The 18365-nt window shown below is 36.8% G+C and overlaps 1 gene segment (V, D, J or C); it reads left to right on the forward strand.

The window, feature by feature from the left end:
- LOC116331535 overlaps window positions 1–18091 on the forward strand; it is a 56395-nt gene extending 38304 nt beyond the window's left edge. The window contains 4 exon segments of the C gene segment in view: window positions 16865–17212; window positions 17299–17325; window positions 17523–17629; window positions 17753–18091. Coding sequence covers window positions 16865–17212; window positions 17299–17325; window positions 17523–17629; window positions 17753–17779 — 509 coding nt within the window.
- Window positions 18092–18365: the final 274 nt, after the last annotated feature.

The following is an 18365-nucleotide window of genomic DNA, read 5'->3' on the forward strand; positions in this document are numbered from 1 at the left end:
CACGGTACTGTGGCAGACCTCAGAAGCATGACAAAAACATCTGACTCAAACATAAGTAATCAACTCAAGGGGGCGGGGGGAAACCACACTGTGGAGAAGATAACAGCAATTTTTACCATCAAGTTTGTTAAGTAAATAAAAGGTAAGAAAATGTTTTCTAAAATATTAAAACACTATTTGCAGTATTCCCCAAAATAATGTTCTTACACATGGATATTTTCCTCAGACTAACCGGCTCTTGATGATGCAAGGTGTTTTAAATAAATCCTGCCAATAGATGGAAGCACAGCACATGGCATAAGCCCTTTACAATGGGAGTGTAGTGGTGAACTAAGCAGCAGATACTCACTAAACAAACCCTCCTCCCTCTTTACACTGAGCCTTTTTATGAGCAATCAACCATTCTCCCATCAGTGCTCAACTATGTCTTCAACTATTCTCCTCCTCATCTGGTTTTCATGTAAGATCTTAAATTTCAACTAATTTAATACAAAATGTACAAATTTAAATACTGTACTGATTCATTGTAAACTGTTTTTTGTTCTCTTTGCAGGTCAGGCGAGCGCAGTTATATTTGAGCAGTCTCCTCCACAGATCGTGGATAAGAATCGAGAGGTCCAGATAAACTGCAAGCATAATGATAGCTCCCTTATATTAATGCTCTGGTATCAGCAATTAAATGAGAATACATCCCTGACCCTCATTGGCTCTGGATATGAACAGTCCCCAAATTATGAGGGTGAATTTGAAAAACAATTTACCCTCTCAAGGAGCAGCACAGTAGAAGGAACTCTGACGATAAAAAAAACAGAGGCATCGCACTCGGCTGTTTATTTCTGCGCTGCCAGCACACAGTGATGTGGTTTAATGCTGCTCCCTCACTAAAAACCCTCAGCATTTTTCTGCAAGTGAGGTGTTGTACATGCACAGATAGCTGTTTGCTGGTTTTCCTTAGAGTTGCAGTGAGAAACAGGAGGACTGGATTCCTCCATAGATTGCTTCCATGAAATATGTTTGTTATAAAAATGAACAGAAAGCACTTTAATTTAGACTAAATACAAAGTGCACTGAATCATAACTTATGTAGCATAAGTGTGGCATTAATCACTAACAACTCCTGAAAAATGTAACTTATGCCTCTCTCTGAAAAATGGATAAGGGAACTCGATGCATGCTATTTTAGAAGATGCCTGGATTTCTGTTACACCAATAGATGGAAGCACAGCACATGGCATGAGGCCCGTATAACAGGAGTGATGAACTAAGCACAACAAACACTCTCCTCCCCCTTTACCCTGAGCCTCTATTAAAATGAGCAATCACCTTCTCCCATCAGTGATTGAAAATGTCTTCACCTAGTCTTCTTGTCATCATCTGGTTTTCATGTAAGATCTTAAATTTCAATTTGAACTCCCAAAACAATCAATTAAATGCAAATACTGTACTGATTCATTGTAAACTGTTTTTTGTTCTCTTTCCAGGTCAGGCGAGCGCAGTTATATTTGAGCAGTCTCCTCCACAGATGGTGGATAAGAATCTTGAGGTCCAGATAAACTGCAAGCATGATGATAGGACCCTTGTAGTAATGCTCTGGTATCAGCAAAAAAAGGAGAATACATCCATGACCCTCATTGGCTCTGGATATTATCAACAGTCCCAAAATTATGAGGGTCAATTTAAAGAACAATTTACCCTCACGAGGAGCAGCACAGTAGAAGGAACTCTGACGATAAAAAAAACAGATGTGTCGCACTCGGCTGTTTATTTCTGCGCTGCCAGCACACAGTGATGTGGTTTAATGCTGCTCCCTCACTAAAAACCCTCAGCATTTTTCTGCAAGTGAGGTGTTGTACATGTACACATAGCTGTTTGCTGGTTTTCCTTAGAGTTGCAGCGAGAAACAGGAGGACTGGATTCCTCCATAGATTGCTTCCATGAAATATGTTTGTTATAAAAATGAACAGAAAGCACTTTAATTTAGACTAAATACAAAGTGCACTGAATCATAACTTATGTAGCATAAGTGTGGCATTAATCACTAACAACTCCTGAAAAATGTAACTTATGCCTCTCTCTTAATAATGGATAAGGGAACTCGATGCATGCTATTTTAGAAGATGCCTGGATTTCTGTTACACCAATAGATGGAAGCACAGCACATGGCACGAGGCCCGTATAACAGGAGTGATGAACTAAGCACAACAAACATTCTCCTCCCCCTTTACCCTGAGCCTCTATTAAAATGAGCAATCACCTTCTCCCATCAGTGATTGAAAATGTCTTCACCTAGTCTTCTTGTCATCATCTGGTTTTCATGTAAGATCTTAAATTTCAATTTGAACTCCCAAAACAATCAATTAAATGCAAATACTGTACTGATTCATTGTAAACTGTTTTTTGTTCTCTTTCCAGGTCAGGCGAGCGCAGTTATATTTGAGCAGTCTCCTCCACAAATAGTTAATGAGAATCTTGAGGTCCAGATAAAATGCAAGCATGATGATAGGACCCTTGTCATAATGCTCTGGTATCAGCAAAAAAAGGAGAATACATCCATGACCCTCATTGGTTTTGGATATGAACAGTCTCCAAATTATGAGGGTCAATTTAAAGAACAATTTACTATCGCAAGGAGCAGCACAGTAGAAGGAACTCTGACGATAAAAAACACAGACGCGTCACACTCGGCTGTTTATTTCTGCGCTGCCAGCACACAGTGATGTGGTTTAATGCTGCTCCCTCACTAAAAACCCTCAGCATTTTCTGTAAGTGAGGTGTTGTACATGCACAGATAGCTTTTTGCTGGTTTTCCTTAGAGTTGCAGCGAGAAACAGGAGGACTGGATTCCTCCATAGCTTGCTACCATGAAATATGTTTGCTACGAAAATGAACAGAAAGCACTTCAATTTAGACTAAATACAAAGTGCACTGCAGTATAACTTAGGTAGCATAACTTAGAGAGGGCAGTCTATCCCATGCAATAAAAGCTGCTGCTCTCATTCTGTCACAAATCGCTCCTGACGCTGGTCTCCACCTACTCCACCCTGACTGTGCTAGCTTTCTTACCTCTCCTGTGCACTGCTGGATGGTTGGAAATAAGTTTTTCCAATCTGGAAATCATAGCAATACAGACAAACACACAACTTTCATACTGAACATCCATGCCCAGGCAATCTGTTCATTGGGCAGACACCACCACACAGTGCAGAAGAACATAGTGTGGCATTAATCACTAATAACCCCTCAAAAATGTAACTTATGCCTCTCTCTTAATAATGGATAAGGGAACTCAGTGCATGCTATTTTAGAAGATGCCTGGATTTCTGTTACACCAATAGATGGAAGCACAGCACATGGCATGAGGCCCGTATAACAGGAGTGATGAACTAAGCACAACAAACACTCTCCTCCCCCTTTACCCTGAGCCTCTATTAAAATGAGCAATCACCTTCTCCCATCAGTGTTTGAAAATGTCTTCACCTAGTCTTCTTGTCATCATCTGGTTTTCGTGTAAGATCTTAAATTCCAATTTGAACTCCCAGAATAATCAATTAAATGCAAATACTGTACTGATTCACTGTAAACTGTTTTTTGTCCTCTTTGCAGGTCAGGCGAGCGCAGTTATATTTCAGCAGTCTCCTCCACAAATGGTGGATAAGAATCGAGAAATTCAAATAAACTGCAAGCATAACGATAGCTCCCTTATATTAATGCTCTGGTATCAGCAAAGAAAGGAGAACGCATCCATGACCCTCATTGGCTCTGGATATTATCAACAGTCCCAAAGTTATGAGGGTCAATTTACAGAACAATTTATTATCGCAAGGAGCAGCACAGTAGAAGGAACTCTGACGATAAAAAACACAGACGCGTCACACTCGGCTGTTTATTTCTGCGCTGCTTTCACACAGTGATGTGGTTTAATGCTGCTCCCTCACTAAAAACCCTCAGCATTTTTTTTGTAAGTGAGGCGTTATAGATGTGCACATGAAGTCATATCCTTAGAATTGCAGAACAAACCAAGGGGACAGAATCTTTCCATATCTTAGTTATTATGTATGCTACTGTATGTTATGAAATAAAGAGAAAAAGTTAACTTTGATTAATAATTTTAGCTAATAATTACAAACACACTGCAGCATAGCTTATGTATCTTTTGCTGTTTAAACCCAGAGATGATGGATAGAGTTAACACCAGAGGAGGGTTTTCTTTACAGTCACAACGATAGTGCTTTTATAGTAATGACCTACTATTAACAAAGAGAGCCTCTAAAACTTCGCTTCCATTTTATCACCCGAAGCTCTCAATTAACCCGTCGTTCTACGTCTCTACCCTCACCTATGGTCATGAGCTGTGGGTAGTGACCAAAAGTACCAGATCACCTATACAAATGGGAGAAATGGGCTTTCTCCGAAGGGTGGCTGGCCTCTCCCTTAGAGATAGGGTGAGAAGTTCAGCCATTTGGGAGGAGCTCAAAGTAGAGGCGCTGCTTCTTCACACTGAAAGGAGCCAGTTGAGGTGGTTCGGGCATCTGACAAGGATGACTCCCAGGCACCTCCTGGTGTCAGGTGTTCCTGGCATGTCCCATTGGGAGGAGGCCCCGGGGCAGACCCAGGACACGCTGGAGAGATTATCTCTCAGCTGGCCTGGGAATGCCTTGGTGTTCCCACGGACAAGCTTGAGGAGGTGGCTGGGGAGAGGGAGGTCTGGGCTTTTTTGCTTGGGCTGCATCCATCCATCCATCCAGAAGAAGAAGAAGAAGATGGATGGATGGATGGATGGATGGATGGCTTCTAAAACTAAAATCCTACAACACATACATTAAGCTTAAGAAAACGTAGAATTTGTTAAAAGTATGCAGCAGTGCAGGTATTACACAAAAATATTTAAATATTAAGGGAGCAACAATCTGTAGCACATTATAGATTTGCAGTCCTTGATAACTGCAATACTTTCTGCATTGATGACTGATACTGTACGTTCTTCCCCATTCAAACATGCAGGGCAAACAGGTGAAGAGAAAAAAAGAGAAAAGGAACCACTGAATTTAATGCAGCCTCCTATAACAGAAAAACGGTCCAGTGAATTCCTCTAACTGCTTATGAGATTTACATGGTAGTGAGGAATAGGTTTTGACTACGACTGCAAACAAATTTACTTCACGAATCAATAATTCGGGGTTGTCTTGATTCAATAGCCCTCTTCAGGTCATCCCAGAGCATTTCAAGTCACATTCAGCACTATATGACTTGGCTGTTCCAAAACATGCATGTTCTTCATTTAAGTCATTCTGTGTTTTTTTTTATTTTGGTTCTTCTGGTTATTGTTAGACCAACTCCTCCTAAGCTACGGTCACAAACTGCTCAGTTCACAGAACAGAACATTTTTGTGCATCACTCAGGTGCGATCTTTGTAAGATGCTCACTCTCAACTCGGGCAATAAAAGTCTTAATAAGCAACAAAAATGAAGCCCATCCAAAATGAATACCTGCAGTGTGTTAACACTTCAGCTGACATAGGTTGTTGATTAGTGAGTGCTGCATGGCTCTAAGTAATGAGGTCGTTGGGGTCAAAGGTTATTTCTAAAATAAGAGAATCTTTTTCAGAAATAACTGAAATTAACATGAAATATTGATCAATTATATTTACATTTTTAAAATGTTATGTAAATATCGTATTGTAAGTACATTTGTAAGTGAAGAGGAAATCTCAAGTAGGAGAGAGGAATGTAAGATGACAGGAAGGAAATACAAAGCTTGATTCAAAGTTTTTGTGCCAGTGAAGAACTTCAGATTCTTCGGCTTTTCCCGACTTTCTTTAGAATGACATTTAACTACTTTGCTGTACACAAAAACCAAAAGCATTAGCAAGCTGAAATTAGCAGGGCTAAATGTTACCTTAGCATTAAACACTTGATGAACAACGACTACTACATGTTACCAAAGTAAATGGGGGCTTACCTTGGTAAGAAAATAAAGCAGCATCAGCTTTCCGGAAATAAGGAGCCTTTCAGAAAACTCCCAGTCCGCAGGTGGATGTTGGTGTGGGAGAAAAGCTGCAGGAAAGGGGGCTGGGAAGGATCCTCCACGCAACCCTTCTAAGGAGAAATTACTAAACTCTCGGCTTTAGAAATGCAGTACAGAATATTAGGCCTGTTTATGATACGGGATATATTTGTACTAGGTAAGCTGTTAGAAATTAGGCAACTGAAAGGCATAAATCAATGCAGAATTTAGTTTAAGACTTAATTTAAAAGAAATGGAAAAAACGTGGCTCTGAGTCTAATTAGGTCAAACCCTGCAGCTACAGGACATTCATGCAGCCACGCCTCCTGCAGCCACGTACAGGTGACCGCTGGGTGTGTCCATCAGAGAGGCACGAGCTAGGTCAAAACGTTGGTGTCAACAAAACAAACAAACAAACAATACATAAATAATTTGATGCGTTTTTATACATGTGTTGTTTTACGTTGCTCTGTTTTCTTCCTTTTATTCTGGCTAGTTTTTTTTTAACAGCTCCTTTTCACACTCAACCCCATTTCACCAGCTCTCTTTAACCCGTCAGCACCATCAGTTACAATGAATAAAAATGAACTAAATTAACTAAAAACATGTATGAAAATGAAATTCTAGCTAATGAAAAACTGGAAAATGGAAATAACTAAAACAATATTCTGAACTTACAAAGCTATCTAGAAAAAATTACATTTTGGAAAAACATCTACAAGAAATTTATTTTATTTTTTTGACAGTTTAGTCAAATATCACAACCAGCCTTTAATTTATTTATTTAGACTTTAGATGTGATTTAACTGACTGAGTCCACCAGCTCAACGAAGTGTCTACTCCCGAGATCCCTGTTATTAAAAAAAAGTTTCAGTCAATTAGACAAATAAATAAATTGCTTGAAAAAACTGAAATAAACCCACGAAAAAAAACAAAAATCAACCCAATTCTAAAATAAAAAAATTAAATATGAATATAAAAAATTTGACTACAAAGGAAATACACAAACTTCAGTGACATTGCAGCTCATGGTCCATCACAATTTACAGCTATTGGCAGTATTAAGTTATAAAGTTTTCTCATCACTGGTTGGCAGGTATTCCAGGTACACTGATTCATCTTTTACGAATTTCAGCTTTACTTATGTTTTTGTCCAGTATGTTTGTTTCCAGGTAATTACTGATACATGTTATATATATCTACATAATTTACTGTACTGATATCAAGCCTATCCTTGCTGAAGTCAAGCTTTTCGTTAATTACTACTACAATATTATATTATTCTATACTTCTGTAACTATGATTTTTGCTGAATAGCAGGAAAGTGTAATACTAACGTGAGTTTAAAAACAGAATCGATATTGTCACTAAATGCTGCTTTTGCTGTCATATAACACAGTGTAGAAACAGTAAGCACATTCAATATAACCCATAATTTTCTAGATTTTTTTTTTTTTAAAATAATTGCCTTTCGAAGACTTTCACATTTCAAGACATTTTTGAAAAAGCATTGCAATAACTGTTTAGGAATTACAGTTCTGCTATACATAATAACACAACTGTAACATTTTAACCATTTTTAAAACATTTTTTGAAAATCTTTCTCATGGACATCTCCAAATGCTGCTTTTCCTCCCCTGAGATGCTCTGTCAGGTCCTTGGTTGCTTCTTGATCGTGGATCTCTGTGACCTCAGCTTAGTCTTCATAACTGGACCTTATGGACCTGAGTGAAAACGCCACATGCTGCATAAATTACTACACAAATCGTCAAAGACTGTGTCCAGTTTCTTCTTTAAAGTTGGAAAAGTAAAATTTGAAATGTACATCAAAAATTTGAGAAGCACTGATTAAATTTCAGAATCTATCGTGCTTTTTATGTAATAAAAAAGAAAAACAATTCTAATTGTTTTGAAGCATTATTAACAATGTGCCCAACCATAACAAGAACCCTGCTCTGCAGTTGCTGTTCAGTGTCCACTAGGAGACTGCTGAACTGCAGAGAAAGCTGTAAGAACCTATGAAATGTGAAAGTGAGTGAAGGCTTTGTGGTAAAATAAGAGAAGGAGGATGATCTGAACTCATTTTAGAAGCTTTGATTGTAGAAGACAGTGAATGACACATGCAGCTCTTCAGCCCGACAGAAGACTAAATGGTTCTAACTGTAAATGGACGTTGATGGTTCTTAATTTTTTTCCCTAAGTGTATAATAATGATCATGATGTACACTTTTTTGGTTGCAGTACTAATCTTCTCCAGTAAGTGCTTTAAATTCAGACATAAATATTTTTCTGTGCTTAAGATTTTTTTATGCTCACTTGTTGCCTTTTATCTTGTTTTCCAGATTTCTCCTTCTGTATAAAAATCAAACAGGATCCATTTATAAACAGTCACGCTGGAGATCAGTCTGCAACTTTGTCCTGTAGTCAAGATGAGGATAATTCCTACATGTTTTGGTACAGACAAAGCAAGAGTGGGAAAATAGAGCTAATAACCTATTCTCTTGGTGAAAAAGTGTGGGACACTGAAGCTCCTTTCAACAAATCCAAGTACAGTATGTCCCGGCCTTCCCTCCTGAGGTCCTCTCTGCAGATACACTCAGTTGAAGCTGGAGACTCAGCTGTTTATTACTGTGTCTCTAGAAGAGCACAATGGTTCAGAAAGCCTCTGCAGCTAAACAACAACCCGAAGAGAAAAGAAGGAAGATCTGAGAGTGGATTAAAGTGTCAGACTCTGACCAAAATGTTGTTTTAGAGGCGAAAAAGATATACAACTTGCATTAAAACACTTCAAACTTTGAAATATATCTAGAAAAGAAAAACATTCATGAATTCAGATACTTCTCAAAGGGTACAAAAACTACCTCTCCACACTTTGTTTCTGCAAACCTCATAAAGCTGATCTGTCCAGATAACAGAACAGGTGCATTAGCATTGTGAGGCTTATACAATATTACCCTTTTCAGCATCATCTGAGTCACTCTGTGCTCAAGCCAGCACCTTATTAAATATTTTGGCTCTGTGTACAGCCTGGCATAATAAAACTATATCAACTTTACACTGACCTCTACAGGGTTAATCATGCATTACACTTAGATGATTACATTTGAATGATACAGGTACTATCGAGCTGAATGGTAGATTATCATGAAGAGTAAATCTTGTGTATCATATTGGTCCTGTAGTACAGATGATTTTATTATGTAGGAATTCCTACATAATAAAATGTATTTAATGGCAAAGCAAAGAAGATATAGAAATTAGAAAAGAAAAAGGATTCACACACATTAATGAGTTATAGAAATATATATACTTCATTATAAACATTATAATCACTGATAGGTGAGGTGAAAAAACTTGGCCTTCTCTTTTTACAGTGGAGGGAAACTTTGTCTGTTGGGATTTGTTTTGGTTGTTTTGTTTAGTTGGCATGTAGCTAAACATTGTTTGAGACACCCACCTGGCTCTCCGGGACAGCAGTGGCCTCTCCCATTAGAATAATGCATCACACCATAAAAACTGCCCAGGAATGACTTGATCAATAATAAAGAGCTCCAAGGAGTTCCCAACCCACAACCAACAGGATCCAAAAGATCCAAGCTGTATTTGATAGATTTCTGTTGCCACTTGGGGGCAGAAGTACAAGCTGTTGTTATGGTATTGTTGTTGACTTCCTACACACCCAGCATACACAGAGCACCAGTAGGATTGAAATGGAGTTGTCCTCACGCACATAATGGATCGAAGGAAGTTTCTTTTAGCTAAGAAGGAAATATTTGGTCCATTATCTTTAATGTTCAGCAGCAAGAGGAGAACACTAACCTCTGCTTTAAAACTAGTGTTGAGTTTTAGATCCTGAAAAAGAAATTCAAATAATGAGACTGGGGATATGTTTAAAATTGCAGCCATATCCACCAGAAGAATGAGCTTAAAAAATCAATAATAATTTTTAATGAAGCAGTTTACTTATTCTTTAAGGAAACTTTAAAAAGCTATAATGCTTCTTTAAGCCCTTAAAGTTTAGTGATTTATATTTGATACGTTCAGTTTTTGTGAGTTTCTGAGACTTTAGTGTGAATATTTTAATCCAAAAAAGAACCTAAATAAATTCCACCATACATTTTTAAGCATTAAAAAACAACAACAAAAAACAAGATGTAGCAAATACAATACAAATTAAAAGTCATATGTGGAAATTAAAATTTTAACACATTCAAACAAATTTGCCAAGTGGTTCAATAAATGCTCCATTTAAAAAGTACAGAATTTTCTGGTAATTATTTTATGGTTTAGGCTTTAAAGAGTCTGAGCTGCAGACTAATAACTATCTGTGGATCACACTGAAAATTAAATGTAGAGTTTTGACCTTGGTTTGTATTATAAAGAGCAGTTGTGCTCTGTATTCATTTGAAAGTTAAACATTTGGAAATTGAGGACTGACAAATGTAAAGAATGTCTTGTTGTATCTCTCAGTGAATTTTGCTTACTGATAACTGATTGGATAAAGAGCTGTGACCAGCAGAGATGTCACTTCCTCTGAGCGACTACAAACACAAATAAAAAAGTCTCTTTGTTTTGTTCTGCCCTCCCTTCCTGCTTCTTTTCTTAGCTGTCACAGAAATAGCAGCAGTCAGGTTGGAGCGCGTTCAGCCGTCAGTCAGCCCGACTTGCACAGCTGCGCTCACAGGCAGACAGAGATGGAGGCTGAGATAGGGAGAAGCGGGGTGGGGGAAGGAGAGAGGAGAGAACGAAAAAGACGCAAGGTTTTTGTGTGATGCTTTTTCACCGTGGGGACAGGGGGCCACGGTGATACAATCCCATAGAGCCGTCGTACAAAAACCTCCTCCCATTAAAATGCATTGTGAAGACTGCTACATGCAACTTAAAACGCTGGTAGAGCGAAAAAATCACTAATCTGAAGGTGTCTGGGATGGAGGAACACTTTGGTAGTGAAAAGTTGTTTATATGCAGAAATTCTAATGGAAAAACATTTTTTTTCTAACTTGTTGTTCATAGGAGCAGCATTATGATGTCTGTCCCGTCATCTTGCCACACTAAACAAATTTGGACAATGTGAAGCTCACCCTCGATGTTTTAAGCCTTTAAAGACCATCTGAATTATTAGAATACACGTAAACTGGATGTTTCTGGAAAGTTTTGAAAGCTTTTTGCAGAGGACGACATCAGCGTGACTCTGGAAATGAAGCTTACTTTGGAAAAGGAACAAAACTCACTGTTTTAGGTAAGTTGGATATCTCAAAGCTTCGGTTCAGTCGATTATAATTAAAAGGGTGTAAATGTCAGCATGAGAGTGAAGGAAAAATTTGTTGTTAAAAACAGCAGAAATATTAAGCTGAACAGAGAACACTGTGAACTACAATGATCCTGCTTACTTTGGCCAAGGAACCAAGCTGACAGTTTTAGGTAAAAATTTACTTCTATTTTTTGACAAATATGACTTTGGCTATGGATTTAGTGTTAACAACATAAATGTTCATTAATACTAACTAAAGGTTATTCTGGTGTAAAAAGAGTTTCATGCTGAGTATTTTGCACTGTGACCAACTCTCAACCTGCTTACTTTGGCCAAGGAACCAAACTCACAGTTTTAGGTAAATATTCCACTTTACTGCGTCGTTTTGTGAACTGTAACTTTGTTTAGAGCCTTAGCATTGACAGGAGTATTAGTAAAGACTATTGTCAAAGATTATTCTGATACAAAAAGAGTTTCATGCTGAGTATTTTGCACTGTGACCAACAACTACCCTGCTTACTTTGGCAAAGGAACCAAGCTGACAGTTTTAGGTAAATATTTCATTTTACTACAGTTTTTGTTCAATATGACTTCAACTATAACCATAGTATAAACAGAGGTATCCATGAAGACTGTCCTTAGAGAAGATTCTGATACAAAAACAGTTTCATGCTGAGTATTTTGCACTGTGACCTACACTGAACCTGCTTACTTTGGCAAAGGAACCAAACTGACAGTTTTAGGTAAATATTTCACTTCAGTACTGTGTTTTCTTATATCTCACTTTAATTAGAGCCTTAGTATAGAGAAAACTTGTAGTAAATAGGATTTTCAAAGATTAGTCAGATCTAAAAAGTTTCATGCTGACTATTTTGCACTGTGACCACTTCTGATCCTGCTTACTTTGGCAAAGGAACCAAACTGACAGTTTTAGGTAAATATTTCACTTTACTGGTGTGTTTTGTGAACTGTAACTTTGTTTAGAGCCTTAGCATTGACAGGAGTTTTAGTAAAGACTATTGTATAATAGAAAAAGAGTTTCATGCTGAGTATTTTGCACTGTGACCAACAACCAACCTGCTTACTTTGGCCAAGGAACCAAACTGACAGTTTTAGGTAAATATTTCACTTTATTTCTGTGTTCTGATGAATGTAGCTTTCTTCAGAGGCTTAATACTCACAGGATTATTAGTAAAGACAATCCTCAGAGTTAATTCTGGTGCAAAAACAGTTTCTTGCTGAGTGTTTTTGCACTGTGTCAGGGCAGCGAAGCTTACTTTGGAAAAGGAACAAAACTGACTGTATTAGGTAAATATTTCACTTCACTACTCTGTTCCGAAAAATGTACCTTTCATCAGAAGCTTAGTATTGACAGGATTATAAGTAAAGACAACCCTCAGGCGTAAAAAGAGTTTCATGCTGAGTATTTTTGCACTGTGACAATGCTAACGAAGCTTACTTTGGCAAAGGAACCAAACTGACAGTTTTAGGTAAATATTTCACTTTATTTCTGTGTTTTGATAAATGCAATGTTGATTAGAGCCTTTGTGTTGTCAGAGGGATTATCAAAGACGTTTGTCAAAGGTTATTCTGGAACAAAAAGAGTTTCATGCTGAGTATTTTGCACTGTGAACACTGGCAATCCTGCTTACTTTGGCCAAGGAACCAAACTGACAGTTTTAGGTAAATATTTCACTTTTACTACTGTGTTGGATGAATATTGGTTTGTTTAGAGGATTAGTAGAAGTGTTGGCAGAGGTATGAGCAAAGATTATTCCCAAAGAGAAGTACGGTAGAGAAAGAGTTTCATGCTGAGTATTTTGCACTGTGACAAACACTGAAGCTTACTTTGGAAAAGGAACCAAACTGACTGTATTGGGTAAGTAAAGCATGAAAATAATCAAATAAATGTATGAAGATGTTCAAAGGTGAAGCTGCAAAAAGAAATGTAAGGAGCTCAGATGTTTAGAGTGCTTTTTGACATTAAGCCTGAGCGCTGTGTCAATAGAGAAGCTTATTTCGGTCAGGGAACAAAACTGACTGTTCTTGGTAAGTAAAACTTTTCTCTCACATGAATTCAACACAGAAATAAGTAAAACATGTTAAAGGGCAGCTGTTGCTTCAGATTTGTTTTCTTAATAGTAGCTTAAATGCTTAAAGAAGCAAAGTGAAAGAAGCATCGTGACATGTTTTGAGCACAGATTAAGTTCACTGTGCCTCTGGTGGTTATGAAGCTTTCTTCGGTGGAGGAACAAAATTAACTGTTTTAGGTAAGAAAGAAAAATTATACATAAAGTTTGTAATAAGATTTCAGCCAGAGGAATAACTAATATAAAAAACTTACTTGCATGAGCAGCTTGGTAACAAACTTACTGTACTTGGACTCGTTATAGTCTGAGCTCAGTGCTTTTTGTTCAGAAGCTTAAACACTGTGCCAATTATGAAGCTTATTTCGGCCAGGGAACAAAACTGACTGTTCTTGGTAAGTGGAAAATCTAAATGTCTTTTCATAAACATAGTTAAACTAGTTAAAGCTGACAAAAGTGTTTCAGTGAGGTGTTTGGAATTTAAACTTGTAAAAACAACAACAACAATAAAACACCAGTGCAGCACATTTAGAGTTATTAACTTAAAGAAAAGTAAAAGGAAACTTCATTATTTTTTATGAAGAGACCAAAAAATGAAGATGCAAAGTAGAAACAGTATGTTGGGCTGTTTTGAGCACTAATTAACTTCACTGTGACTCTGGTGGTGGTGCAGAGGCTTACTTTGGTGGAGGAACAAAATTAACTGTTTTAGGTAAGAAACAAAAACTTTACATGAGTATATGTATGTCTGCAGTAAGGTCTTGGTGACATTGATCCAAATAGATGTTAAAATTTCCCAACTGGAGTCATTATTAAACAAACTGTATTTGAGGTCTGTGTAATGTCAGCTCAGGGCTTTTTGCTCTGAGGTTTAAATGCTGTGTCAGAACGAAGCTTATTTCGGCCAGGGAACAAAACTAACTGTTCTTGGTAAGTGATGAATCAAAATTTATTCTCATAAACCTGTCAAAGTAAAAGTAGTTAAAGCTGAAAAAAGTGTTGCAGTAAGGTTTTTGGCATTTAAACCTGTAAAAACAACAAAAACAGAAGAAAAACCCCCCACCAGTGCAGCATATGTAGATTTTTACTTTAAAGAAAAGTAAAAGGAAACTTCATTAGTTTTTATGAAGAGACCAAAAAATGAAGATGCAAAGTAGAAAACGCATGTTGGGCTGTTTTGAGCACTAATTAACTTCACTGTGACTCTGGTGCTGGTGCAGAGGCTTACTTTGGTGGAGGAACAAAATTAACCGTTTTAGGTAAGAAACAAAAACTATATATGAGTATATGTTTGTCTGCAGTAAGGTCTTGGTGACATGAATCCAAAGGTTATTTTAGTTATCCCTGGAGTGAAGTCTTTTTTGAACACACTTAATATGTTTGAGTTCTCTGTAGTCTCAGCTCAGGGCTTTTTGCTCTGAGGTTTAAATGCTGTGTCAGTATGAAGCTTATTTCGGCCAGGGAACAAAACTAACTGTTCTTGGTAAGTGAAAAATGAAAATTTATTCTCATAAATGTTTCAAATTAAAACCAATTAAAGAATAAGTGTTACCTGAAAAAACAAACACAAACATTTTGCATTATATTAAGACAAAAAGAGCAGTGCAGCATATGTGGGATTTTTAATTTAAAGAAAAGTAACATTTAGTTCATTAAAAGTAAGCAAAGAATTGAGGAGCAAAGCAGAAGCAGCATGTGTTGAGCTGTTTTGAGCACTGATCAGGTGCACTGTGACTCTGGTGCTTCAGAGGCTTACTTTGGTGGAGGAACAAAATTAACTGTTTTAGGTAAGAAAACATTTTAAACTTCACTAAATAATGTTGAGGACTGATTTTGTTGAGCTGTTTCTGAATTTAAAATCACACCAAATACTCAAGTAGCTAAAGTCAAAGTCTTTACATGTAAAAAAGTGACAGTTGGAATAATTTCCATGTGGCACAGTTAAAGAGAGGCACTAGGAAGGGTTTTTGTCACAGTACAAAGTCTCTGTGCTCCTACAACGAGGCTTACTTTGGAGCTGGAACTAAACTCACTGTTTTAGGTAAGAAAACTTCCAACAAAAATCAGCTGGGCTTTATCTCATGGTGTTTATATGTTGGTTGAATGACAACATTTGGGGGTATCTTATGGTATATGGTTCATATATATATATATATTATGTAATGGTAGAGAACAAAAAGTTTAAAAGTAATTTATGTAGAAGTTTTCTTGTGCCAGTAGAAAAAGTGTTATCTGTGTTCTCCAGTAAAAGTACTGTGCCTATAAAACGTTTGGCTCTGCGCCCAGAATATTGTTCTCACATTCAGTTCTTATCAGCTCTGTGAAATACTGTGAGTTTCCAGTCAGAAGCTTATTTTGGAGCTGGAACTAAACTCACGGTTTTAGGTAAGACTATAAAAGTTATTTGGAAGATACAAACCTAGTACATGAAATACATAACAAAAGGTTTTTGTTTTGAAAGCAAAGAAGACAAGTCTGGTACAGTATTTGTGTAAAATCTTTTAAGTGATAATTATTTAGTAGTATGATATAATCAAAAAGGGATTTTACTTAGTTAGTTTATACATTTTATCTGAATTTGTGTGTTTCCACAAATTAAATCTATCTTTAAAAGCACAAAAAATAAGGTCTGCAGCTGTCAGTGCTGAAAGCTTGAGCAGTTTTTTATGCAACAGTTTATCAGTGTGAACAACTATGAACCTGCTTACTTTGGCAGTGGCACCAAACTCACAGTACTGGGTAAGAAAATGTTATTTACAAACAAAAAAAATCATGTTTTTATTATCATGTAGTCTAAATCTGCAAAGTTATTGCTGAGTAAATAAATGCATTATTGTCTTGTTCAGTGATTGCTGTATAGAGTAAGGGAGTCTAAAATTTATATAACAAGATATAAAAAAAGATAAAGATGACAATTGAGATGCAACAGTTGTTTGAGCATAGGGGTTTGTTATACTTAATCAAATATCGTGCTCATAAGTTATCATAAAGTTATAAAATTTGGCATTTGCACAAAAAAATGTATAAGTGGCAACACTGTCTCATTTGCAAAATGATATTTTGTTAGTTGCACTAGATTAAATGAAATGAAAAGAAAGAAAAAAAACTTAAACTGTGGATGCAAATGCAATGTAAATGCTTATTGTGATTGTTATAGTTGTGATAGTTGACTTTATATGTCCTGGCCTGATCATGAACAACATTTTAAAATGAATGATTGTAGTAGTCAGTTTTTAACACACCAGGCAGCAGTGTGCTCTGGCAATTATCCTGCTTATTTTGGAGAGGGCACCAAACTAACAGTTCTTGGTAAGATCACTGCAATAAGAATAAATATCTGAACTCATCCTCTGCATTAATGAGTATTGAAAAGTTCTACTGTATTTTCAATGCATTAACATTTGTCTGACTGTTGTAAAGAATTCCCAGGTACATAAATGTTGATTGATTTCTTTGTAGATCTAAAGGCAATTTTATGTCATATGTATATCATTTTGATTTTTCTTTGTCTTTGTTCTTGCAGAGCAAGATCCCATTACACCAAATGTAACAGTACTGGCACCCTCAGTCAATGAGTGCAAAAACAAGAAAGACAAGAAAAGGAAGAAGACCCTCGTCTGTGTGGCCTCTGGTTTCTACCCTGACCATGTCGAAGTGTATTGGCAAATGAACGAGAAAAATGTCACTGATGGTGTGGCGACAGATGAAGCTGCAGAGCGCATTGAAACCCCCCTATCCTATAGAATCACAAGCAGGTTGAGAGTTTCTGCTAAAGATTGGTTCACGGAGGGAAAAAAGTTTACCTGCATTGTCAGTTTCAACTCTAGACACGTAACCACCAAACATCATGATACAATATTGGGTGTTGAAGGTATGTTTAGGAGCACAGAATGATCCATAATTGATGACATGGGAAATAAATGTTTTCTTGTCTAATTTATTTTATTCTTCCATTAGATAAAGAAGATAGAGGCACAGGAAGAGGTAAATACATATTTTGTGGTTTTATTACAGTTCAAATCATCATCACAGGCACAAAATTAAAATCAGTGTATGTAAGAAACTGTTAAAATTGAATTTTCTGCTAAAAGTCTAAACAAAATCTGTACTGAAAACTGCCTCCACAAAGTACACCGAACATTTCCCGTGTGATATTTATTTATTTATTTATTCTTTTACAGAGAAATATTTGAAGATCACAAATAAAGCCAAACTCTCCTACGCCGTTTTTATCTTCAAGAGCTGCCTCTATGGGGCCTTTGTTGGATTTTTGGTGTGGAGGCTGCAGGTTTGTTGACATGAACTCCAATTACATTACATTGTCCTTAAAAAAAATAAAAACAACAAAAATAAAAACAAATATAACTGTTTGCTTGGCATTAACACAGATTGTCCTTTATGTGTGTTACAGAGTTCACCAGGAAAACGTAAAAAATAAGAGCTGAGCTGTGGACTGACCACAGATTTGGGACTTGGATCATTTATGTTTTTTGTAAATAAAAATTATAAAAGATGCTGGTTTTATTGCCACAACTTTGTGTGTTGCAGCCCATTTGCATTCAGATAAAACTGCTAAGCTGAGAGGAAAAGGAGCAGTTAAATCTTCATATAGTATTAAAGCTAATGCATGAAAGTAAGTTTGGCTAATTTTATTTTAGTTTTATTGTTTTTATGAAACACTGGCTGTATTCTTGCTGAACAATTTCCACTTAATGCTTCATTTTCATATCAATAAACATTTATGAGAGGATCTTTTCAGTCATTTCTTTCCTTTTGACTGTGCCTTTTTCCCCTCTCTGCACCCACATCTCACCTCACACTGAACAAGATTTTTTCCAGAGATAAAATGTATTCTTTCCTGTTTGCCGATCATGACTGTTTTCAGAGAAGTCAGTTCCTTTTCTTCCTACATAATACTGAAGCATCTCAGCTCAGAAAAGCTTCAGAAGTTGGTTCATTTTGGGTCATAAACATAGAAACTGAAAGGTGATGTACATTTTCTGAGAAACGTTGCTATTTTAAAT

Source organism: Oreochromis aureus, linkage group 19, assembly GCF_013358895.1.
Source record: "Oreochromis aureus strain Israel breed Guangdong linkage group 19, ZZ_aureus, whole genome shotgun sequence".
Lineage (NCBI taxonomy): Eukaryota > Metazoa > Chordata > Actinopteri > Cichliformes > Cichlidae > Oreochromis > Oreochromis aureus.